This window comes from Poromitra crassiceps, assembly GCF_964638095.1.
Source record: "Poromitra crassiceps genome assembly, chromosome: 18".
NCBI lineage: Eukaryota > Metazoa > Chordata > Actinopteri > Beryciformes > Melamphaidae > Poromitra > Poromitra crassiceps.
This window is the reverse complement of record NC_139636.1, coordinates 18,362,032-18,387,019: the sequence shown is the minus strand read 5'-3', so window position 1 is coordinate 18,387,019 and position 24,988 is coordinate 18,362,032. Positions and strand designations below refer to the sequence as shown.

The 24,988-nt window shown below is 44.0% G+C and overlaps 1 protein-coding gene across 1 annotated transcript in view; it reads left to right on the top strand.

Moving 5' to 3' along the window:
* Positions 1 to 6,088: 6,088 nt before the first annotated feature.
* LOC310792979 (voltage-dependent calcium channel subunit alpha-2/delta-4-like) overlaps positions 6,089 to 24,988 on the top strand; it is a gene marked incomplete at both ends in the record, with an annotated part of 81,085 nt that continues 62,185 nt past the window's right edge. The window contains 9 exons of the mRNA XM_083654736.1: positions 6,089 to 6,177; positions 14,361 to 14,442; positions 16,854 to 16,970; positions 17,356 to 17,415; positions 19,087 to 19,249; positions 19,459 to 19,590; positions 20,660 to 20,720; positions 23,230 to 23,380; positions 24,518 to 24,592. Coding sequence (XP_083510862.1) covers positions 6,089 to 6,177; positions 14,361 to 14,442; positions 16,854 to 16,970; positions 17,356 to 17,415; positions 19,087 to 19,249; positions 19,459 to 19,590; positions 20,660 to 20,720; positions 23,230 to 23,380; positions 24,518 to 24,592 — 930 coding nt within the window. The remainder of the gene's footprint in view (positions 6,178 to 14,360; positions 14,443 to 16,853; positions 16,971 to 17,355; positions 17,416 to 19,086; positions 19,250 to 19,458; positions 19,591 to 20,659; positions 20,721 to 23,229; positions 23,381 to 24,517; positions 24,593 to 24,988) is intronic.

Below are 24,988 nucleotides of genomic sequence, written 5' to 3'. Positions count from 1 at the left end.
TGAGTCCCGCACCGTCAGAGGATCCCGGTGACAGCGGGTCACGCTACATGTCACATGCCTCAAGAGTCACGGTTACGTGCAACTTAACATGGGGGAGGGGGGGTACTGGACACGTGCAGCAATATTGCTGACACATATCCTGACTGAGCTTTGATCAATAATCAATGTTGGGGACAGTGAAAAACTTAAAAATTGAACTAATAAGAGATTACAAGTTTGTAGTTAGCATAAAAAAGTAATTTGAGTACTAACCATTGACTGTATATAAATATGGACATCATGTCAGTTCCCAGAAAGTGAAGCCAAAACATCGTGATTGCCCCCTTGTAGCTTGTTGCAGTATTAGGTCATCAATCCTGCCCCCTCCATGTTAGCAGATGGGACGTTCTGCACCTGCGTAAGACCTGATTAAACAAAGCATTTGCCTAGCCCACCCATTGCTCACTCAATGGGTGATATGCAGCGACAGGCTCAATGAACTTTCCCAAAGGCAAGTCGTGAAAATATTTGTGTTTTGGAATTATTAGCTGAGATGAATTTTGAAAATGAATGTGTTCCCCCTCTTTTCCTGCTCTGTTTCGCTACCCCTGACCAGCCAATCAGAGTGATTCCTCTCACCCACGACCTGACGCCAATTCAACATTTTGAGTGAAACCAATGTTTCAACGTGTTCAACATGTTGAATCAGCCGCAAAAGCCGCTGTCAAAGCAAACTAGAGTCAAAGGTGCGGGACACCGCAAAATACTAGAGCGCCAGACACCCAGACATAAGTCATAAATGTTTTCACCGTTTGTGAATATTATCCTGCTGAACACAAATTACCACTACCATAAACTTTTGACAGACCTTATTTCATTCATTTAAGTGAAATCCCCATTCTAAAACCCCATAGCCTTTTCCCCTGATTATCCAACATGTCCGGAACTTCTGCCTTCCCACTACAGAAATACGTCATCCCTCTATATTGTGGCTTCTAAAAATTTTTTATGGAGATGCGGGGATAGTGTCATGGCTGCATACTGCTTTCGGTATTGCCGGTGTGGTGGCAGACAAAGAGTTTAATCAAGATGGTTCTTCGGTTCTTATCAATGTCAATTCTTTGGCACAAATGGTGACGTGCGTTGATACAGCGCACACACATCTACGTTTTCATAAAACACCAACGGTTACAGGTAGGAACAACTGACTGGAGGGGGCCTTTAAGGATCCCTTCAGGGGCGGCCATGCTGCGCCCCCTCCTGGCTTCTGGTGTATCTGCATGTGCGGAGCATGATTTACTGAAGGCTGCTGCTGCCTGCAGGAACCTGACACACACAAACACGCATAGGAACCTGACACCACACTGCCAGGAGTTACGACCACATGGTTACCAAATCTCTGACTCCCCGAGGACCTAGAACCCACCGCATCAGCACCTTATAACACACACACACACACACCCTTCTGGGAAATGCAGCTAGAGAATGTGCTTGGCTTGAGGGTTTGGACTGAACTTCATGACCAGATCATAAAGATGGAGGCAGTTTGTGTCCTAAAATCCGTGACAGTCTGGTGAAAGAGGTAAAAAATTTGGCAACCATGAAATCACACAAATCAAGATAAAAGATTGTTTTTAACTGTTTTTAATATGCACGTTTAGATGTTGAAGAACGCACTCTCACTCAATATAACAACAGTTTTAGGATCACTAAATACTTATAATTTGTTAGCAAACTAAGCTTGTTCAGTGCAAACCAAGCTTGTTCACCAACTTTCAGGGCGGTTTTCTCTGAATGTTGCTTTTAGTACCAACATTCCAATAAATATGCTTATGTTCTTCAACTACTTTCAGATTTCAATGTATGACGCATCAGCATCTTTGAGTTCCTGAAAAGTGATATACAAGTATAATTTATTATTAATAGTATTTGAAAGTTTACAATCTGCACTTTCATAATCTGTCAACTGAGAAAATTAGGCTACCCTGTAAAAAACTGAAAAATGACCTTGTTACCCAAAACATCAGTTGATGACATTAGGTGATGACTTAGTTCACTTCACTTGGAGAAAATTAGTTCACTAACATAGAACATCCAATCAGGTGGGTACCAAATTGGGAATCCAGAGTCTATTTCAGCACGTAAATAGACTGGGACAGCCGTACCTTTTTTTTAGGCTTCCTGTACAGTGCAAAGCTCCCGCCCGGGACTTCCGCCTCCGCGCAGTGCTGTTGTTGGCTGCAGTCACACTTCAGTCGTGTGTGTGTGTGTGTGTGTGTCCTCTCATAACACTAGATGGCACTCTTGACTCACTGTTGCTGGAATGTTTTAATGAAGACATGGCAGCATGTGTTTACAGACCTGCTTTCGTAATAATCATAATTTCATAATTATGGGAAATGAGAGTGTGCTCTCTAGGGCCTTAGCCTGTATAAACAAAGGTTAAAAAATGTAATAAATGCTTTAATAATTTGTTTTGACTTCCTGATGATTCTTATGTTCCTTTTATTGCTTTTGCTGTTGATTTTTATGTTTTGAAAATGGATACAGATTATTAGTCTCATTAGTGTAAAATAATGCAGTGTCATGATGATTCACCATCTATAGTGATTTGGGGCCGGCTGAACAAAAACATAAATTTTAGTATTACACTTAAAGAAGATTTTGCAGGTTGGAGACCCGAGTGAATTAATATTTTGGAACATTGAGTAGCAATTGTGTGTGTGTGTGTGTATATGTATATATATATATTTATTTATATATATATATATAGTGGAGAGCAGGTAGCGGTGTCTGTAAGTCATGATTTGCGTCACGTTTTGGCATTCTGTGATTTGTGTCACGTTTTGTGGCCGTCGCCCGGGCCCGGCCAACCAATGCCACACAGTGAAAATACAGGGTCCTTGTGTGAGACTATGATTGAGGGAAACAAATGAGTAGTTGAATTCTGAGGCTAGTTGTGTGTGTGTGTGTGTGTGTGTGTGTGTGTGTGTGTGTGTGTGTGTGTGTGTTTGTGTGCGTGCATGTGCACGCGTATGTGTTTGTGTGTCCAAAGTAAGCAGCGGATCAGATGTGTTTCTGTGACGAGGCTGAGGGAGTGCTGTGATTGGCCGGTCAGCTCAGCCCTCTAATTGGGTTTTTAACAGATTAGATTTAAGTCTGCAGTGATCTGTGTGTGTGTGTGTGTACAAACCAGAGATATCTCAATGTACATTTGAAACAAAATGGCTTCACAACCTTTCCATCGTTAAACTTGGGTTTAACGATGGCTTGACTTTGGTTAGGTTTAGGCCCTTTTTTTAATGCGACTTGGTTGAAATGTAGACAAGTGCTTACGCCCTCCATCCACCCCGACCACAACACCCTTACTGGCCACCGTACTATTTCAATAGCAGACTAGTTGATATGCACATATCTACTGTAGCCTACTGTAGAAACGTTTTTGGTTCAGAAATGTGATATTCTCCGAAACCCTGGAAATACAATGACCAGGCTGGAGTGTGGGCGTCAGGGCGGTCCTGGCCGGGCTCTCTCGTCCCTCGGCCAAACCAAACCGCGGGGGCTTTTATTCGCGCCGCTGATTGGTCGGCCTGGAGATCGTCTCCAGAAATCACCCTAATCCTCTTAGAGAGAACACAGTCCCTCGTCCAATCCCCTGCTCCCTCTCTCTCTCCCCCAGTCTCTTTCCCTCTCTCTCTATACCCTCTCCTTCCCTCTCTCTGCCTGTCTCTCTCCCTCTATCTCTCTCTCCCTCTGCCCCTCTCTCTCTGATGGGAGGGCAGTTTTTAATCCAACTGGATTACGTTGTAAATTGGGTGACGGTGGAGGGAAGCGGCTGCAAAAATCCCTGACTGTTGCAGAGTCCCTGAGGTCTTGACTTCCTAAATATCTGTATGGATGTGTAGTCCGGCCCGGTCCGGTCCGGTCCTGGTCTGACGAGAACCTGGAGGATTGTGGGGTCCAGCGGAAGCCGGCTGATGTGACGGTTTTAGGAACTTCTGTCCTGGAGCTTTCGTGGTGGACCGACTCATTCATCCCTCTTATTCCCAGATCATCTTCTTGCATTCAGGGATCCTACAGTACGCAGGTCTGGAAAAGTCTGGAAAACTATTAAAAATTAAGTTGATCATTTCAATAGTTTGGAAAGATGTGAAAATATGCCTGGAAACGTCTGGAAAATGTTGTGGTTTGGGTCAGCCTGTTCTCATTCCCAATCCCACATCCAATGTTGACCATTATGTCAAGACCCTTGGCATCAGTTCATAACGCATGGGGTAGCCTACCCATCTTTATCATTTTTGGATGCAGTTAGCCTACCCTTTTTCTTCTTTTTGGGGGGCATTTGCATGGTAGTCCAATAGATTCCTACAACCTCTGAAATCGACGCCACAATTGTTAGGGGCCGGGGTGGGGGAGGAATAAAACACTTGCCTTTCACGTCAGAAACCTGAGTTGTGATCCCAGTGTGTTGAAAGTCTACACCACATTTCATGTTTTTGTTAGGTCCTGTAAGCCGAACCCAAACCCTAACCTTACCAAATTGTGTTATTTGCCTAACCTTAAGCAAGTTGTTTTGGTTGCCTAACCATAACCAACGTGGCAGCATTTTCAAACCAATGTGACGTTTTTTTCAAAGTGGAAGAGGAACGTAACCAGTGATGTTGAAAAATGATGTAGAGGGTACCCTGTTAAGACCTGATGCCAAGGAATATAGAACCTGTTGGCAATAGAGCTCAACAGTCACGTGACGGTTCCGTGATGTCACAGTTCCCAAGTTCCCGCTGTGTGCAGTCATCAGTACAGCGCAAGTGCCACATGGCAAACGAGGAACTAGCTTCGGTAATACTCTCCTTAGTTCGGTTACTCTTTCTTTTGGTCTCGGTGTGTGGATTTACTACGAAAATTGCCATTTAACGTAACTTTGGATGATTATTTCATCATGTGGTGACTAGTACACAAGTCGCAACATGTACATATGAGTGTTTATGGTGCTGTTTGAATGTGCATTTTGGGCGACTGAAGCGGAGTAGGCTAAAATCCCATTGACTGCCATTGTAGCGCTAAGCTGTTAGCAGTGAGGGGTTCTACCACAGTTTGTACTGCACACAGATTGCAAATGAAGCCATGTACATTGTAGTTTTAATATGGCAAATGGCCTAAACTCCCAAAAAGTTGGCCTTTCCCTTTAACAAGCTTGAAAATGGCATTCATGAGGTCACCTTGACCTTTGACCATTGACCACCAAAATCTAAAAACTTCCTCCTTGAGTCCAAGTAGACGTTTGAGCCAAATTTGACGAAATTCTGTCAAGGCGTTCCTAAGATATTGCGCTAAAGAAGACCAACATACGGATGGGCAACCCCAAACCATAATGCCTCTGGCTCGGCTATCGCCGGTGGAGGCATACAAATGAATGGGGATACTCTATCGCAATCCAAGGTAACGTCACAATGTGACTGTGTGTTGAGCTCTATAAGAAGGCATTGTTCAGGTCCGATACACACATCATTCTAGCTTTGATGTTGTTGTAGAGCCACTTTTGAGTCCACAGTTTGTGTTGATGATCAGAATAATGTTCAGATAGAGGGATGCTCTTATGACCCAGCCGCTGTCAGCATCAGTGTTTGGAAGTAACGCGCTATTAGTGTTTAAAAATGTAAACCGTGTAGAAACCCTCAACCCTGCCAATGGTGTCTATATCTGCATAAATCAACTTCAGCATTATTTCATTTTCGAGAAGTTAACACATCTCGCTACCTAGAATAGAGACAGTGATGGAGTTCTGGACAAAATAATTAGGAGTCCTAAAAGTAAAAAATAAATCTTCTGTCTTCTCATTTCAGGTTAAGTTTAGAAGATGCCGGCGGCAGCAGAACAGGTTTCTCGGGACGCGGCGCAGTCGTCCAGACGACTCAGCAGAGAGCGAACATCGCCGTGGTCTTCTGGCTTTAGCCAACATGAGAAAGCCTTTCCCCAAACATCTACAGGATCCTGCTGACCTCTGATCTCTCAGAGACGCCCGGGCTTTTAAGGCTGAAGCCAAGCTGCTTTTGAAAGGAGGACTTTGAAGCCGCGGCGTGTGGACCTGACGCCCGGAGCACGGAGCGGGATGACACGAAGGGTGACGCCGCTGTGCATTGTGGGATTTCTCTGCTTGTGGATTACAGTGAAGGCTCAGATGAAGATTCCACCGGAGACGTAAGTGTCGTCTTCACCTCCTCTGAGCAATAGTCCCTATCTGCAGAGCCGGAGAGTCCAGCCAGCAGCAGCAGCCGCCACACTGATACCCGCCGCGTGCAGCGTGACAGCGTCACCTAGCGAATTGGATGACAAAATGCTACCGCACTGATAGCAGCCAAATTGAGTAGACCCTACTATTGGCCGAATTGGATGACCAAATGCTACTTCCACATATATATTATTATGTTTATGAATGATAATTTTATTTTCGTGTCTGGCTGCCCCAACACAACACAACACGGCCCATCCCTTACGGGATTATTATATTCGCTATATTCCAGCCAAATATCATCTCATCCATATAAAAATGAAGAGACTGGCTGATTAATGCACCTATTGTGGGTTAACAAACCTTTGAAGATGGAAGATCATTAATCTATATAGAATTCCAAAATCAGTTTAGCTGAAATGCTGTGAGGCCTAACTAAATAGATGGTTGGTAAATGAGGCCTAACTAAATAGGCTATGAGAAAAGCTAACGCTGACCTTTGTAACCGAAATTAAAACATGAATTAACGTTACGCCTTGAAGGTTGGTTGTTGTTAACAAGTTGGTCTCGGCTCCCACAACTTGGTTAGGGGTATGGTCATAAAAAAAACATCCGTGTTAAACATGTTTCTTATTTATGTCGATGGTTTTAACGTGGCTTATCTTGTCTTGCTAGCCTCTGGCATTTAGCTAATGTTAGCTTCTCCCAGGCTAACAGTTTGTTTTGCTCAATTTCCTAAGCTAAGTTTGCAGTGTAAGGCTGATCGTGGTTTACAGACTCACACTTCGACTAGAAACCCGAATTGTTATTGTTAAACAAAATAAAACTTGATTCACATTCTTCACATTCAGTAAGTAGCGCGCAATTCTCAATTCACTCCACGGCGGCGCTGTTGCGAAGAACTAGGCTGGCACGTATCAGTGTGGCGTGGCAGGTATCAGTGCGGCGGCTGCTGCTGCTGCTGGCTGGGCTCTCCGGCTCTGCAGATAGGGGGCAGGGCTACTCCCTCTGAGTCTCACCTGCCTCAGTGCCTCTCCCTCACCTCCCTCTCTGCTGACTCACAAATCCTCCTGTTTTCTTCTCTGCAGAAAACAATATTTTACCTTCAGTGTTGCCAACTGACTTTCAAGGGGACAACCCAATCACCAGAATAAAACGTTGATTTACATGTCTGAAAACCAGGATATGTACAATATCAACGTAAATCAGAAACAAAATCAATTGATTTGAAAACGTCACTGTATTTCCAACGTTAAACACAAATAAAACGGCTTTGGTTAGGTTTAAGGCCCTGACAAACCGAAAACACTTGAAAGGACTAGCGACAACAACTATGCTGACCGATACATCACCTCTCGTCTCCTGTGTCGCCTTTTGAAGCGTTTTCTAAAAATCACGTAAAAAAAACCACGCATTTACGTTCCAAAAGTCATAAAAGTTATTCACGTTTGTGAAGATTATCATGCTGAACCCAAATTTGCGTTCCCATAAACTTTTGTTATTCCCCATTCCTGATGAACCCGGAAGTATACTTCCGGACTCGTTCCTGCGGTTCTCTATTATCACAAGTTTCCCATTCCATCTTCACACAGAAGCAATGCTCACCTCTATTTCGGTCAAGGCAGCAAGGGCAGCTTTCTCCATGCAGGCATGCACTGCGCATACACAACAAAACAACCTGTCCACTCCAGCTCAGATTTTTTATTTGTTTTGTTTTCTTCACTAGATTGTCCCATAGATTCTGGTTTACCATGCTTTCAAGATTCAAGATTCAAGATTTTTTATTGTCACTCCGTGGTACAAGTATCACGTGTGAAATTCTTGTGCTGTGGACTCCGTTTACAACATACATTAGTACAAATATAACAGGGCATATGAGTGCAAAAACAACAAGAGACACAACAAGCAATAAGGCAGTAGAGTGATAAGACAAGTCAGAGACAGTGGCATATTCACTGCACATAGGTGCACATTTCATGTGCATACTTTAGACGTGCTTAAACATTTTAAATTCGACGTATTTGACGTACAGGTGCAAATAGCATATTCCTAATTAAACATACAATTAAACATTAGACATACATAATGGTAGCAGCTACAGTACGGTACAGTACAGCTACTACACTATTTGTGTATGTTAAGGAGTCTTTAAGGAGTCTCGTGGCCTGCGGGAAGAAACTGTCCCTCAAGCGATTTGTGCATGCTTTTGGGACCCTGTATTTCCTCCCTGAGGGTAACAGGGAGAACAGGCTGTTGTGGGGATGGTGTTTGTGTCTTTGATGATCTTCAGGGACCTCCTGAGGCACCGCTGGTTATACAGTTCCTGCAGTTCTGGCAGCTCACATCCTGTTACGTGCTGGGCCGCGCGTCTCACTCTTCGTAGCGCCCTGCGGTCCATGGTGGTACAGTTCCCCAGGTGGTGAAGCAGCCAGTCAGCAGGCTTTCAATGGTGCCTCTGTAGAAGTCCCTAAGGATTTCTGGCCTTAGCCCAAATTTATTCAGGCGCCTGAGTCCGTGTAGTCGCTGTTGGCCCTTTTTGACAACAGTGGCGGTGTGACCGGCCCATGTCAGGTCCTGGTGGATGTTGACTCCCAGGTACTTGAAGCTGTCCACCCTTTCCACCACTGTGCCACTGTGCCCCCCCCCCCTCCTGTAGTCTACAATGATCTCCTTGGTCTTGGAGACGTTCAGAGAGAGGTGGTTGTCCTGGCACCATTGTTCCAGGGCCCCCTTTCCTTAACTTGGCACAGTTGTCGTTGTGGCATTGTCATTGGCCGCCGGTAGGCTACAGATGCGTTCCATAACACAGAATACTCTTATTGCGAAGTTGCCAAGGCGAATGTATTCTAACACACTGTTAACGAGCCAATATACAAATTCATATTCTCGGCTTGTAGCGTACAATTCGGGGGCTGTAATGGATAAAAAGTAACAACAATGTAACAACATGAGTAACATGAGTAACTAACAACAATGGCTGTGGCTGTGGCCTGCTATCAAAGCTGTTTTAAATTGATTACCAATTGAGTACCAATTACTTTGAAATCCAAATGGCACACTGCTTGGAGGGTATTTATTCAAAGGGGAGATGTTTTTATGTTTGCCCAACTGGAGTAACTAACGTAAGATTCAGGCCGACATTGGACTTGGTCTCTACTGATTGGTTGGAATTCCCCTGGGGGGATCCCGTCATAGAAATAACAGAGTGCAATCTCAAGCTAGAAGATGGGAATGGTTGTAAGTAACGAGTTGACAATTCAGTCTGATATAATATCAGGCTAATGCTGATCAGGTTTGTGTGATAAAGTAAGTGAGTTTTGGAGCAGTAAGAGTTTGATATCAGGCTAATGCAGATCAGGTTTGTGTGATAAAGTAAATGAGTTTTGGTGCAGTGAGTTTGATATCAGATTAATGCTGATCAGGTTTGTGTGATAAAGTAAGTGAGTTTTGGAGCAGTGAGAGTTTGATATCAGGCTAATGCTGATCAGGTTTGTGTTGTAAAGTAAGTGAGTTTCGTCTTCAATTGGTCTATTTTGATTTTGGCCCCTCCTCTCGTCTTGTCGTTCGCAATATCCTGACGCCAGGTATCCCACCATGCTTTGCAAGGTGGTGAGCGACGGACGGCAGCGACGAAAGGAGGGGCCATTTTGAAATCGACCAATTGAAGACGGAAGACGGCACCCAACCAAGGTGCAGCAGCGGGGCAGGGCGAAGACGAGTACATTGCGTCTCGCTTTTCGGTGCAGGAACCCTAATGCTGATCAGGTAGTGTGTAGTGTGTAGTGTGTAGTGTGTAGTGTGTGTGTAGTAAAGTAAATCAGTTTTGGAGCAGTGAAAATTTGTGCTGCAGTCTGTGAGGCCGTGATGCTGTCTGAGGGCCGCAGGCGTTTTGATATGTAAATGAGGGTATGACATCATCTGACTTTCTGAGCAACATCAGCGGTTTTGTATGGAATGACTTAGATTGTATCTCACTCGTATTTGGCACTTGTATGGTGCACCGTACTTGGAAAAGAGTTGGTAACAGTGTTCACCCAGCTCTAGGGTGATTATTTTATTTTGGGCACTTTTTGGGTAGCCTACTTCAATATCTGAAAAATAAAACTCATAAAACCTTTAATTATCTTCCTAAGCTTTATTGACATTTCGATAGTGATCCTTTGGCTCTTCTCAGACGAGACTACTAAACTACTTCTCATGTTTGTATGTTCTTTGAAAAGTGGTAAAGTGAGCACAGTGTTACGGTGCTGGACCCAGAGGATTAATGTCCACAACAGATGGACCAATAACACAGCATTATTACACACACCCCCCCCACACACACACACACACACACACACATACACACACACACACACACACACACACACACACACACACACACACCGTCACCTACACAAACCGGGATTGTGTGTGTGTGTGTGTGTGTGCGCGTGCGCGCGCGTTCGTGCGTGCGTGGTGTCTTAATCCTGTATGTACTGTAGTCCCTATACCACCTGGAACTACCCCTACCCTGCACACACACATTCTCTCTCTCTCTCTCTCTCTCCCTCTCTCTTTCTGTCTCCTATAGAGTGCCGCAGGGATGACATATTTTCATAGGCAACCTGGAAGTTAGCATTGCGCCTTGTCTCGAGGGGTCTTTTCACTTGGTTTTTGCTTAGATGTCTGTGGTTAACATAAGGTTTATGATAGGATAGGATATACTTTTATTGTCCCGAAGGAAATTTGTCTTGGACACATACAGTGGCTGCTGTTAAAATACAAATAGCCTACTTAGAGGTTGTATTCAGCAAGATAATCTTCACAAATGTGAAAACTGTAGAATAGCAAAGCAATACTGTAGATTGGTGTATGATTAGTGTTCATACATAGACAGTGTGAGACAAAGAAGAAAATAAAAAATAAAAGGGAAAAAAACAAAGCAACAAAGACAAACATGGAAATTAAACAACAATAACAACAAGATAAATCAAAACAAAAATAAAAGAGGAGGCTACCAGACATGTGTATGCTTTTTTCTTCTTCAAATAAACAAATGGCTTCTACAGGAATATACATAATTGTTTCACAAGGGGGGTATATCGGAGACCAGCCGGTACGAGTCACCCATCGCCCCTAACCTCATCGAGGTGGGCGAGAAACGGGTCCCAAACAACCAACAATCTCCCGAGTGAGTTGGTCCTCAGGAACCTGAGTTTCTCCATCCGTATAACAGACGTCATGTCCGCCAAGCCACAGCTGAAAAGAGTGTGGAGAGGGAGACTTCGACAACGATTGTCCCCTGAGTCAGAGACTGTTTCTGACATGGAGTTGACATCCACTTCGGTATCTGCTTGATCTTCGTGGCATGGTCGTCAGACTGTCGAGTCGAGTGGAGTCGAGAGGCGATCGATTGTCGATAGATAGGAAAAGTATGCGAGCGAAGTGTAGTGTGTCACTGGTCAGCAGAAATACAATGAATCCCAAATTGTATCGATTGAAATCCACCAAAATCAGGCCAAGGAATAAATATCACTTCAGGGGGGAATTTGGGCTTCTTATTCCAAATACAGTGCAGAGACCGGTAAATGCTTATTTCAGTGATAGTCTTGTTTCTTTATGGTAATTATGCCAAAGTCTCAAAATGAATGTGCTATGGTCAAATTATGATATTCTACACATACAGCATCTTTAATAGTTTGAATTCCAAACATGTAATCATAATATTTTGGAGGTAGGCCTATGCAGTCCCTGTGTCAGGTCATTGTGAGTCCTGTGCTTAGCAGACACCTGGAGCTCTGTGTTGACCCAGATCGGTGAAGAACAGATTATCCCAATCGCTTTTATCACGGCTTCATAACTCACGTACTGTACTATCAGAGCCGTAACATGACTGGACTGAGACACCACACTCAGTCACGCTGGATCAGAGCCACAACATGACCGGACCCAACCACCACACTCACAGACCCGCAACATGACTGGACCGGGCCACCACACTCACAGTCATGCCGGATCAGATCTGCAACATGACCGGACCCAACCACCACAGTCACAGTTACGCTGGATCAGAGCCACAACACAACTGGACTGAGCCGCCACACTCACAGTCACGCAACCACCTCACGTACCTGCTGGGTCAGAGCCGCAACACAACCGGACCCAACCACCACACTCACAGTTACGCTGGATCAGAGCCGCAACATGACTGGACCGGGTCACCACCTCACGTACCTGCTGGGTCAGAGCCGCAACACAACCGGACCCAACCACCACACTCACAGTTACGCTGGATCAGAGCCGCAACACAACCGGACCCAACCACCACACTCACAGTCACACAACCACCTCACGTACCGCTGGATCAGAGCCGCAACACGACCGGACTGAGCCACCACACTCACAGTCATGCTGGCAGACACACTTGGTTCAGGAGAGTTTCTGTCAGTAATACCATAATATAGGATCCGATGAAACTTAAAGGTAAACTTCACCCTGAAATCAAAAATACATACATTACTTTTTCCTCTTACCTGTAGTGCTATAGTAGGTAGCAATCTTCAATTGGTAGGCTACTACCAGACGAAAGCTGATATCTATACTATTGTTTATTAAGAGGTTGAATTGGTTTAACTTATGTTATGTGAGGTTAATTTATGTTTAAGTGTATTTAAGTTACGTTTCGGTTTTATCTTTGTTTAATCTACCAAGTATCTTGGCTGGCAGCTGGCTGGTGCCGTCTGGCAGCCGAATGGCCCAGAGCCAATCAAAGATTGCTGCATCTGTATTTGTCCAATTTATATTTATCCATAGATGGTTTGGTTTTGGTGCGAGTTGCTGAGTTTTGGAGATATCGGCTGTAGAGATGTCTGCCTTCTCTCCTGAACTGGATGGCACTCGGCTTGTGGTGCTCAAAGCAGCAAAAAAAAAGAAATACCTATCTATCTATCTATATATCAGTACAGGGGTGGGCAACTGGCAGCCTGCGGGCCTGCACTGGAATTGCAAAAGAAATTACAGTGCACATGAACGCAACATGCAAGATACCCGCTGAATAAGTGTCCAAATGTTCATGTCATTCTGGCCAATACTCCACTTCTGTTATAACATTTCAGTCTGGAATATGGAATATCTTTCAATAATCTTTATGACTAAAAGGCTAAAAGTAATCTCATGTGTAAGAAATGACTGTTCTACATTGATGAAGCAAAAATTTAAATAATTAACTCGTTGGTTTTGGATTTACAGTATTTAGCTTCAAGAGTGCATTTTTGTTCGTGTGATCCTCAACACAGGCTTTGAGAATCCCGGGCCACTTACTGATACTTATGCTTAAATTAACCCACTCATATTCTGGTTTATTTCAAGAAAAACATTTTGGCTAGTGGAAATTGTAATTGGCTGGTAACTTTAAAATATAGCAGCCATATTGGCAGGTGGTCAAAAAAGTTAATTTCAAGCCATGCAGGGAGAGCAGGTGGTGACATAGGAGTGAGTGAGAAAAGGATAAAATATTGGTGATTAAGACAATAAAATGACATCACAACTGTTAATTCAAAATGAGTTATTCCTCTAAACCTGGCTTAAAATGCCCCAAATCTTTCACGCCGGCGCCGTTCGGCCGCCTGACCTCAGCCAAATCTGGCCCTCTGGTAGCGAGGACATTTTTTTGTGGCCCTCTCTATCATCAAAGTTGCCCATCCCTGTATCAGTATATAAATGGGAGCTAGGGCTCTGTCTGTATGTCTGGGCTCTGTCTGTCTGTTTCTCTGTCTGTCCCACTGATGACATCATCATGAATTATAAATAGCTACCGGTATATTCCAAAACCGTTTAAGTGAGCAAAATAGTAGGCAAACGCTGCTTTGTTTCATGAATCAGGTCTCATGCAGGCGCAGAACGTACGTGCCAGTTGCCCGTCGGCTGTCGTGTTTGCGGTGTGTGCTTCAAATCAGTTCAAAATGCAACTTTTTGGCCCCAACACGCAAGACATGAGGTGACACATCGGTCGGCCTCTGGTTGCCGCTAGTCCTTTCTAGTTCTCCCGGTGTGTCTGGGGCATTACAGATAATAAATGGTGTTGGATTTTGGATTTCGGCAGCTTGTATCCTGTAACTTTGCTCTTATATCTTGATTCTGACGTGTGTCTGTCTGTCTTTCTCTCTCTCAGGGTGCAGCAGTGGGCCTCTGCGGTATCCGTTCAGATTCGGCAAGTGACAGAGAAATACTCGGGCTCTCTGCTGCTGCAGAAGGTAAAACAAGTCAAAACCACCAGAGCAGATCTACTGTGTAGGCTGGAGAGCTAAAGGACATACAGTACGGCAACCTGTCATACAAACATGACAGAAGGTTTATGGGGTGACATATTTATGTAGGCTTACCCAGATGTCCCTGCACTTCCTGGTTCCTATTTGTAAAAGTCAATCTGACTTTTGTATGGGTAATTTTTGTTAAATGTATGAAATAAGATCCGTGGTTAACAAAAGTTGAAACAGTGAACTTTGTGTTCAGCAAGATAATCTTCACAAACAAAGAACACTTTTATTACTTTTGAAGCGTTTTCTGAAAATCCGGTTAAAAAAAGTTTGCTGTTTCATAAACTTCTGTTAACCACAGACCTTATTTCAAGCATTTACCCAAAATCCCCATCGAAAAATCCCATTAACTTTACACGTAAGAGCCAGAAGTGCTAACATCCAGGTCTTCACGACTCCTTCCTATGGTACTCTATACAGGAGGGAAGCTCTGACGTAATGTGGGCGTGTCTTCAGTCATTAATGGGACTCTCCTCTGTAGCCTGTAAACAGGAATCTGAATGGAATATTATATATGCAACTCATGTTAACTCCTTAATCAACATTATTGTCTTATTTAGAGTAGTTGAGTTTAAGGTCAATAATCGGATTATTGCAGTCCATGTAAACATAGTCAATGTCAAACCACCCCCAGTGGTTTGCCATGAAAACGGTCACATTTAAATATCTTGAATATCGGCACAAATATTAGTAGTTTCAATAAAAAAATGTCAGTATTATTATCGACGATGAGAAATCAGTCTAATCCCAATTAAAAGTTTGCCTCAATGTTCCCTAGATGTTAAAACGTTCCCAGAACATTCTGGGAAGATTTAATCTGGCTCTGTTGACCACAGTAAATGGGTTGCTTGGATTAATTGGGATTAGTGAATGGGCCTAATCGAGTTAATTGAGAGTCTAAACAAGCAGAATCCCAGATGGTTGAGCCAGAGAAAGCGACCTGATTACCTCACTGCAAAAACCACCCGTCTATACAGGAGAGTTAATCTGGGATTGACTCACAATCTGATTCCTCTGTGAAAACAAGTCACACTCAATCTGCCAAGAGGAGGAGAGCAGTTCACTCACTGGGTTCAACAACAGTCTGGAAACAATAGACCCTTCTCACGGGGGCCATTTTGTGTCGAGAAGCCAGGGTAAACACAGGTGCAAGCAAAACACTAATGAGGGTTTCCAACTTCCATGATTGGGATTTGGAAACCCTCATTAGTGTTTTGCTTGCACCTGTGTTTACCCTGGCTTCTCGACACAAAATGGCCCCCGTGAGAAGGGTCTATAAGGCACAAGGCAGGTCACCTCTGGTATCAAGAAAACATCCTCGATTCAAGAAAATTCCAACAAATCGATTTGCACAAGTGAAACGATGTCTCTTGCACATTGCACCTCCCCCACCCCGATTTTAAGACCCAATAATGTCTTGTGAAGGTGGATATTTATTGTTGCAGCATTTTGGGCTTGTGAGAAGACCTTTAATAAATAGTAAAACTAGTCCTTAAAAAATCACCAATATTGCAGACGATCACTTTTTGTTGCCACAATTTTTAAACAAAGTCCTCATAACAGCTTGTTTTTCTCTCCTCTCTCATTCTGCTCAAAGCCAAATATTCCCACTCCAGAGCTGTAGAGTTTGGTTGACACAGCAGGTGCAATGATTACATTCACCCGTGTGTCATGGCTTCATTCTACTCATGCCTGTTTCAATAATTCTACTCATGCCTGTTTCAATAATAGACCCCTTGTGTGTTTGCGAACAGCGATTAGTATTTTCATGGTCGGAGCCTATTAGCCTTCTGTTCTTATCAATGTAAGTTTCCTGCCTCCACGCAACTGCAGACATAAACCCGTGACGTCCACTCCAAATTGGAATCAATCAGTTTGAAGATTTCGGGTAAACTGTTTACATGGGATGTGATTTAATACGATCTGGTGTTTACATGCGCCGGCATATATAGGTCTGCTAACTCTCACATTGACTGTGAGACTCAAGCAATTGACACTTTTCACACACTCTTCAGGCCACAAGTACATTTTCTCGCTAGGTGAGAAATAAATACTATAATTATACCGGTAGCCTAAATCGTGAATTATGCCAGACATATTTGTCGCACAGAAATGAGAGATCGATCACAGACTGATCGATCGATCTATCGATCGATCTATCTATCGATCGATCGATCTATCTATCTATCTATCTATCTATCTATCTATCTATCTATCTATCTATCTATCTATCTCTATCTATCTATCTATCTATCTATCTATCTATCTATCTATCTATCTATCTATCTATCTATCTATCTATCTGTAGGCTATCTATCTATCTATCATCTTCTGCTTTTTCCCCCTAGAAACTGAAAGACGTGGAATCCATCATTAAGATGGTGGAGTTGGACGGCAGAGACTTGGTGAAAGATTATTCTGATGAAATTGAACGAATGTTGGGAAGCAAGATGAAGTCAGTGAAGGTGAGGATACAAATAAACTAAATGTGTTTTAAATTCATACAATCTCGATTTTGGTGGCCATGTTGCAGTGATGTCAAATGATGAGCCGGGAACAACTAGGGGCTGAGAAATCACTAAACAGGACAGTTGACTGTGTCACAGTAACTCAGAGTGTTTTGGAGTAGAGAGTATAGGGCTAAAGACAGACAGTTGACTGTGTACATTTGGAAACAAATCCACCCCATCACACTATTCATGTTGACTGAGAACTTTACTGCATGGATCTACAGCCACACCACAAGCTGCACCAGCTAGCTCTCTTCAGACGTGAGGCTTGAGACTGACTTGGGACTGGAACAAAGTTGACTTGGTATCTCACGTCTGTTGTCTTTGTTTCTTCTCTCAGAGGTTAGCCGAGTCAGCAGAGGACGCCGACCTGTATCATGAATTCAACTCCACTTTACAGGTTGGTACTAGCTGAGTGATGTTAAAGTCAAATGAAATTTAATTATGAAAAACACAACAAACAGATCTTTAGCCCCCGTTCACACCATACGCCGAAGCAACGCTCAACCTAAGCTCAACCTACGCTGAACCCACAAGTTTCATTTACAGTGAGGCGTCCTTGTTAACAGGCGAGGCCGTTCACACCACCCGCGCGCGTGTCACGCTGAAGCCACGCTCACGCCTTGCTCAAGTGATCGTTGAGGATTCAGTCCTATTTTCCAAGCGTGACGCGTGAAGCTTGAAGCTGCCAGGCATGAAGTCAATGGAGAGTTGTGGGCGGGTTCAAGGTGCACTGAGGAGGCGCTGAGAGGAAAAGAGAAGGCTTCTTGTGTGAACGGTTAGGCGTAAAGTTCAGCTTGCGCCTGCCTCAAGCTTCAGCTCTGCTACGTTCGGCGTCCTGTGTGAACGAGGGCTTAGGCTGTCCACATAGCATTTTCTCTCTCAGCGTCAGCGCACTTTCCTCAAAGCAATGCAAGGTGCACAAAAGGCGGCTGCTCCAGAAAAGCTCTGAAACTGGCATTTTTTCTGTCAGAGCAGAGCGCTTTCAAAAACTGAGAAATAATAAACTTTTCAGAAAAGCGTTGGGTGACGTGAACCGCTTTTCCCAGCCGACCAATCGCAATGACGGCTAACCAGCCGGTTAGTGAGCTAGCAGCAGGTGATGCTATCATCCACTTCTATTTCTCCTCACAAGAAGCGCTCCAGCCAGTGCTTTTTCCACACCAAAGAACGCTGACAATGCTATGTGGACACACGCCCTTACTGAGTTAAATGCAAGACAAAATTTACTACATTTTAAGAGAATGTAAGTTTCCAAACATGTGTGCATGTGTGTGCACGCACGCGTGTGGGTGTGGGTGTGGGTGTGTATGAGATCAGCAGTAACACCAGGTCAGTCTGCAGCAGAGACCGTAGCAGATTTAACTTAACTTGAGCTGTCAGTCACCCCACCAGCTGAAATGAGATTAGACCAAACTTTATTGATCTTGTTTGGAAAGTGGGTCACTGCAGGAGCAACGTAACAGGATACAACTAAATATACTGTAAATCAGAGGACAGCGTAGCTAGTTTAGGTTGTGGTTTTGTTCATCATTGTATTGTATTTTTCTATGCGTATTGTTGTAGTCTATGTGTATAATGTTTAAGTCATGTCTTTTTTATAGTGAGGCCAGGCAAATGGCACTTCATATCAAAATGTTTGCCGACCCCTGGTTTAGTAGCTACAGTATATAAACAAAACAGACGTATACATAGGCTTACCTTAGTGTTCAGGGCATCCAGTCAGCATGGCATGGCAATAGGCCTATCACATTGACTATCGTTTTGTTTTCTCGGGATCTCAAGTTATTTATGGCATTATCTCTGGAAAACAACGTTTGGTTATCTCAAGATCTCGAGAAATCTTGGGGGAAAAACATTTGTTATATTGAAATACTGTAATGACATATATAAGTTGAGATCTTGAGGAAACAAATTAAATTAACTCATTATCACGGGCAAACAGAGTAAATGAAATCGAATGTATGAATGTATGGCCGCTTAGGGCTTCCGTACATTACCACATTGCAGACAATAAAGGTTCATATTGGTATTATTTTAAGGCAATTCCTCACCTCCTCTCTCCACTCAGTTTGACTACTACAACTCCATGATGATCAACTCTGCAGACGATGAGGGGAACTACCCGGAGCTGAGCGGAGAGTTTCCCCTGGAGGAGAATGAGCATTTCAACAAGCTGCCAGTCAACACGCAGCAGAGTGACATCCAGGTCCCCACCAATGTCTACAACAAAGGTAAGAAAGCTATTTTTTTTTATCACACTACATATGTGTCACTTGACAGGTTTTATTTCCATTTTATGTTTGAAATGATACATGCAGCTCTAGAAAGAAGCGCTCATTCTTTGATTTTGAGGGACTGACAGCAAAATATGACGTTTAACAAATACGTTTTACATCCTGAAACATTTTCAGTTTCTTCCCATCCTGCTCTCTGTCTGCAGATCCCAACATCCTGAATGCCATTTACAACTCGGAGGCGTTAAACGACGTCTTCATCGGTAACTTCCAGAAGGACCCCACGCTCACCTGGCAGTACTTCGGCAGCTCTACTGGATTCTTCAGGATCTACCCCGGTGAGTTTCCACTTTACAGTTTAAAACTGGTTTTATGCTTACATGAAATCGCCTGCGCCGAGGGGTCGCCGCAGCTGGCCGTCCTATCGGCGCAGCTCGGTGGAGGGGGGCGTGCAGTTCCTCGAAAATGTACAGATCATTGACTGTAAGGTACAGATCGACCAGCGACTTGCTTGGCCCGTTGCATGATAGTTAGAAAAGTTGTCCCACTTGCTCCACCTGCCCGACTGCGTGAGCCACGGGACTCTCGTGAGAGCAGCTCAGAGGATGACGAGAAATGCATCGAGCTGAGCACTGGTTCAACACAGTACACCTGTGTACACACACACCCACAGTGACACGAAGAAACTTAAATTGTATATCTATTCCAAGCTGACAAGCATATTTTACATAAATACCACATATAATTCCAAAGGTCTGGTTTTGAGTAATGTGTGTGTGGGTGGTCCTAATGCACATTTTAATTTGTTTGCCAACCGCAAGAAGATGAGTTGAGTGTGCAGTCGGTGGTGTTTGGCTTGTTGATGCCTCATCTGACTCACTCAGCAGCTCTTGCCTGCTTTCCAGGTGAGGCAGAAATCATTTCAAACGAGCCTAACGCAATAATCTTCAACAGCCAATGATGTTAAGACAATTTGGGGTGTCGCCAGAGGTGACCAATCAGATATCAAGGGTAGACAGCGACACTCTGGCCACCGATTGGCACTGCCCCTGTTTGATTGGACTTATTTTTTGCTAATTTAAATTTAGAGAGAGAAGGAATTTGAATCTAAATGTCTCCATCAATCAAGCAATCTGATTGGTTCACAGCCATGATATAATGAGCGTATACCACGGCTGAGAGCCGCGTCCCCAAAACATTCCGCCTCTGACAAAACAAAGTGTAGCTACTAGTTAGTCTCACAGAGTGGCTGTCTGTGTGTGCCCTGGCTGTACGACATCAGTCTCATGGAATATCGGATTTGGGACTTGGAAGTGGAACTTGTATGTCTAGACTCTCTAGAGGCTGTAACGTCATCAATGTGGAGACTGTTAAAAATGCTGTAAACTAATTCCTCCTCCCTGTCAGGTATCAAATGGACGCCAGATCCTAACGGCGTGGCGGCTTTCGACTGCAGGAACAGAAACTGGTGAGTTTGGGCTGGATTTGAATAGTCAAAGAAAATATGTCCTAAAATCCTTTTACTATGTGGAGCAGTCTCCCATAACAGTTCAGAGACTGTGACACATATCGTTCTTTTAAAGTCAACTTAAAATATTGGTTGAGAGACAATCAAGTGTGTGACCATACTCTGTAACATCCTAACGTGCTTTGATTTATGTTTTTGTATTGTTATCCCTGTTATTTTATGTGATTTCATTAAGTGTGTAGCACTATACAGTATGTGCTGTTCCTGTTTTAATGTATTTTATGTCTTTGCAGTTGTGACCATCATACCTGCTAGGGGACTATGGTTGAAAACTAGCCAAGCCGGCTAAACTGACACATTTACAGAAATCTTTATTAATGCCCACTCTCCCTGTAATTTTAAACTCAATAAATGAAATGAAAATGAAACCACTTTTCCTTGACCTGGAAAACATCATGAGGTCAAGAAAAGATGTGAAGGAGAATTCGCAAGGGCTTAGGAAAAGATGACCGCGGTGCCTAATGTACTTATACAGCTACGTACCGTACGTAGGCCACACTAGGCTACGATGGGCCCACAACGCCACTGAGTGACTGAAACACTAACGTTAACTGACTACGATGTAAGTCACTCTGATTTCAATAGTGAAATCTGTTTCTTGCTCAGTTGCTCAGTCGTTGAGAAAATTGTGTTTTCCGCATTAACAAGCTAATCGAGCTAATCAACCGAATCATGCCGAATGGTGCACCACTTTGCTGCCGCAAGGAATCGTGGGACAGCATTAGGCTATCTCCTTTCATAAAGGATGGTCCAGTATAGCTACGCTAAAGGAGCTAAGTCAGGAAGCATTGAAACACCTTTCCTTAGCATTTAGAGAATTCCAGCAGCTCTTATCATGGCTGCCATTTAGGTAGGCCTAGTACTTTCAGGTTATTTCACTCAGTTAGGAACCTTACTAAACAAAATAGGCTAGATGATTCGAACTCATCACTTCCTCTGTGACTCTACTGTTTCCTCTGTCAGCTCACGTCTCTTCACAGGCTCATGTGACGTGATGGTTTGGTTGGAGCTTGGGAAGACAAACTGCAACACTGAGAGACATTGTGGCCATACACCTGGCATTAAAATGTGTTTTGGGTGATCAGATTGTAATGGGATAGTGCTTGACCACATGAATACAGTTGTAAATGCACCTAAGATGCAGCGAAGAGGCATTGTGACCACATTGAGTGTAAATCCAAATACGTTCTCAATCCACATACAACAGTTACCTCATTTTCTTCTTCTTCTGCTGATCTACACTATGCAGCCCGTTTCCCTCATCATGGTGCGTTTTCACACGACTTTGCAGTAGGTTAATCCGTCTCATCGGTGGCTGGTGCCCCGCGAGCCTGGCTGGGGAGTTTCGCAGTCACTCGCATTTCTCCCTCTCGTTCATTCATAAAACGAAGCCTGTTACCCTGTGTACAACAGCACTCATGGGCAGCCAATGCCCTCTCCCCACTGACTGGATGGGACCTTTAAGCCTCCAGAGTCCAGCAGAGCTTCTGTCCCCGCTAAATGGATCGGGTCTCTGCTGTCAGACGGCCGGGTGGGGGTTGTGGAAGAGCCAGGTGACCTGTAAAGCCTTTAAACCCTCTGAGGGTCTGACTGGGGTCAGCGTGTCACCGGGTCTGAGACCACACAGGTCCCATAACGGGTCACTGCTGGGACACGTTCAACAAGTCATTCAGTGTGTTAGAATGACAAGTGAAGAAATCTGCCAGTAAGGTTTGATAATTTCACTTGTTTCCAATATAAATCAACTAGTTTGAAGAATTTAATAGAATCACAAGTCATTTTTTGACAGCAGTGGAGTGATATTTGCCTAAACAAACCAAAGTTGCTTTATTTGATAAACATTTTCAAATTAACGTTCAAATTAACCAACGTTTGGGTTCAAATTTACATTGACATTAAACGTTTGCAGAAATGCAATCTGGGAATCCACCTGTAAAAAAAAGTTGATCTTTTTCTCCGGGAGCTGAAGAGCTGCGCGCTGCTAGAAAAATCTTCAGGCACGCAGTTGCGGTTGCGGAGGCCTCACCCCCCGACGCGCGCAGCCTGGCTGCCGCGCTCGAGCATGTCCTTCAGGTGTTGGGTAGTCTCACTTGCCAGACTCTCCGTTTGGCGCAGTCCCCGCGCAGGAGAGTCTGACTGCTCTTACTCTCACTCTGGTCTAGCAGGGGGAAAAGGCTCTGTTCTCTTTACAACCATCCACCGAAAGTACCAAGCAGGTCTGCTTTATTGCAGAATCCAAATCTTCGTCAAAACTTGCCATTCTAGCATGTAGCTGTTGTTGTTTCACAGCGGCAGAGGCATTTGACAGCAGCATGCAGGGAGCGGAAAGGGATTTCCATCCGCTGCCGACTGAAATGGTCAGCACCAATGGCAGAGCTTAGACCTGCAGCCTGCTCTCAGGCAGTCAGACTAGGTGTTGGGTGGTTGACTGGGTGAATGTGCTCCTCAGGTACATCCAGGCGGCTACGTCTCCTAAGGACATCATCATCATGGTGGACATCAGCGGCAGCATGAAGGGGCTGAAGATGACCATCGCCAAACACACCATCAACACCATACTGGACACACTGGGAGAGAACGACTTTGTTAATGTCATCGCTGTAAGTTAAAGCCCCTGGAAACCAAAAATAAATGTTTTGAGTTTGTCACATCACAGAAAAATGTGTTATTTAACAACCCAGCCAAATTTGAACGATTAAAATGTTACGGAGTATATCAAATTAGGTTTCAAAACCATGAAAAATGAAGCAGTATTCTTTGCTCTAAAACTATGGGGGCGTGTCTGCTGAAGTGCTCCCAGTGCTCTCCCCCCTCCCCTCCCCCACAGTGCTGCACAACTTGGTATAACTTTTGATGTAGTCTGGAGCCGTTAGGGAGGTTTCGGGACCTGGGGCTTGACGAATGCGCAATGGCAGGAAGCAGAATCCATGCGCGCACCAGAAAAATCTTCCGTGTAGTTAACCTTAGTTAGCTAGAGCCTGATAATACGAGGTAACTAAAAGGTTAGATAGTACATAAATGTTTTAAAACAAAACATTGATGAAATATGGCATCGCCACCACCATCGCCATTTGTGGTGACTAGTTAGCCTACACAACTCGGCGTTTCAACGGGGGAACGATAAAAATGTGGCATATATCAGGTTTACAATTCTGGTTCCACTGAAGCTGGGCAGGGTCTATGCCAGAACCACACCGAGAGGTGTAATTCAAGTGTAATGGGAACCAGGCTCTTCTCCACGTTGGGAAGAGCCTGGTAACATGAGGTTATTCTGATGTAATTTTTCGAATTTGCAGGGTAGAGGCACTTCAGGATTGGTTCGCGGAGCTTATTGTGTAATAAGTCTAGAGCATAACCACGCCCATTTCAAACCCAACATCAGGAACAGTACAAAAACTTAAATATATTTAGGATGTGGATTGAAACAAATGTCTTAATACTTGTAGCTGCTTAGTAGTATGCACATAAGAGCCTAAATTACATGGTTAGAAGGTCATTGTGGATTTGGGTTTCCAGCGGCTTTAAATGGACAGCTCACCCCTCAAATCCAAAATACACATTTTTCCTCTCACCTGTAGTGCTATTTATCCACCTAGATCATTTTGTGTTAGTTGCCTGTGTTTTGGTGATATCGGCCAATGCCGAATCTCCAGCCTGATGTCAGTCCTGATTGACTGGTTGATGTCATACTGCCTCCTGATTGGCTGGTTGAACTCTTTCTGTGTGTTCCTCTGCAGTACACAGACTATGTGCGCTACGTGGAGCCGTGCTTCAGAGGGACGTTGGTGCAGGCCGACCTGGACAACCGAGAGGTCAGACTGCTTCTTCTAGACCCTATTCCTCCTTTTAGCATTATTATTTTACAAGTAGAGCTGTCATTTTACAAGGACATGTCAATAGTAAACTGGAACGTTAGGTATTTCGCAGATGCTCTACAATACATCATCTCTTACTGTTAAAGGAGAATTTCGGTTTATTTGAACCTGGAGCGCTCTCCTCACATTAATTATTATCTGACGACTCACCCAGTGTTCTCTGGTGCGATTTTGAGCCTCCTAGGCGCTGTGAGCTAAATAGTGTCCAAGCCAGTCCTTGAATGGCGCTGCATCGGGGCCAGATGGCAGCGTGCTGTTACTCCATGTAAATAGACTAAATAGACAGTTTTCTTCCCGTGCAATTGGGATATGCACAAAATCGAACCATGTTGT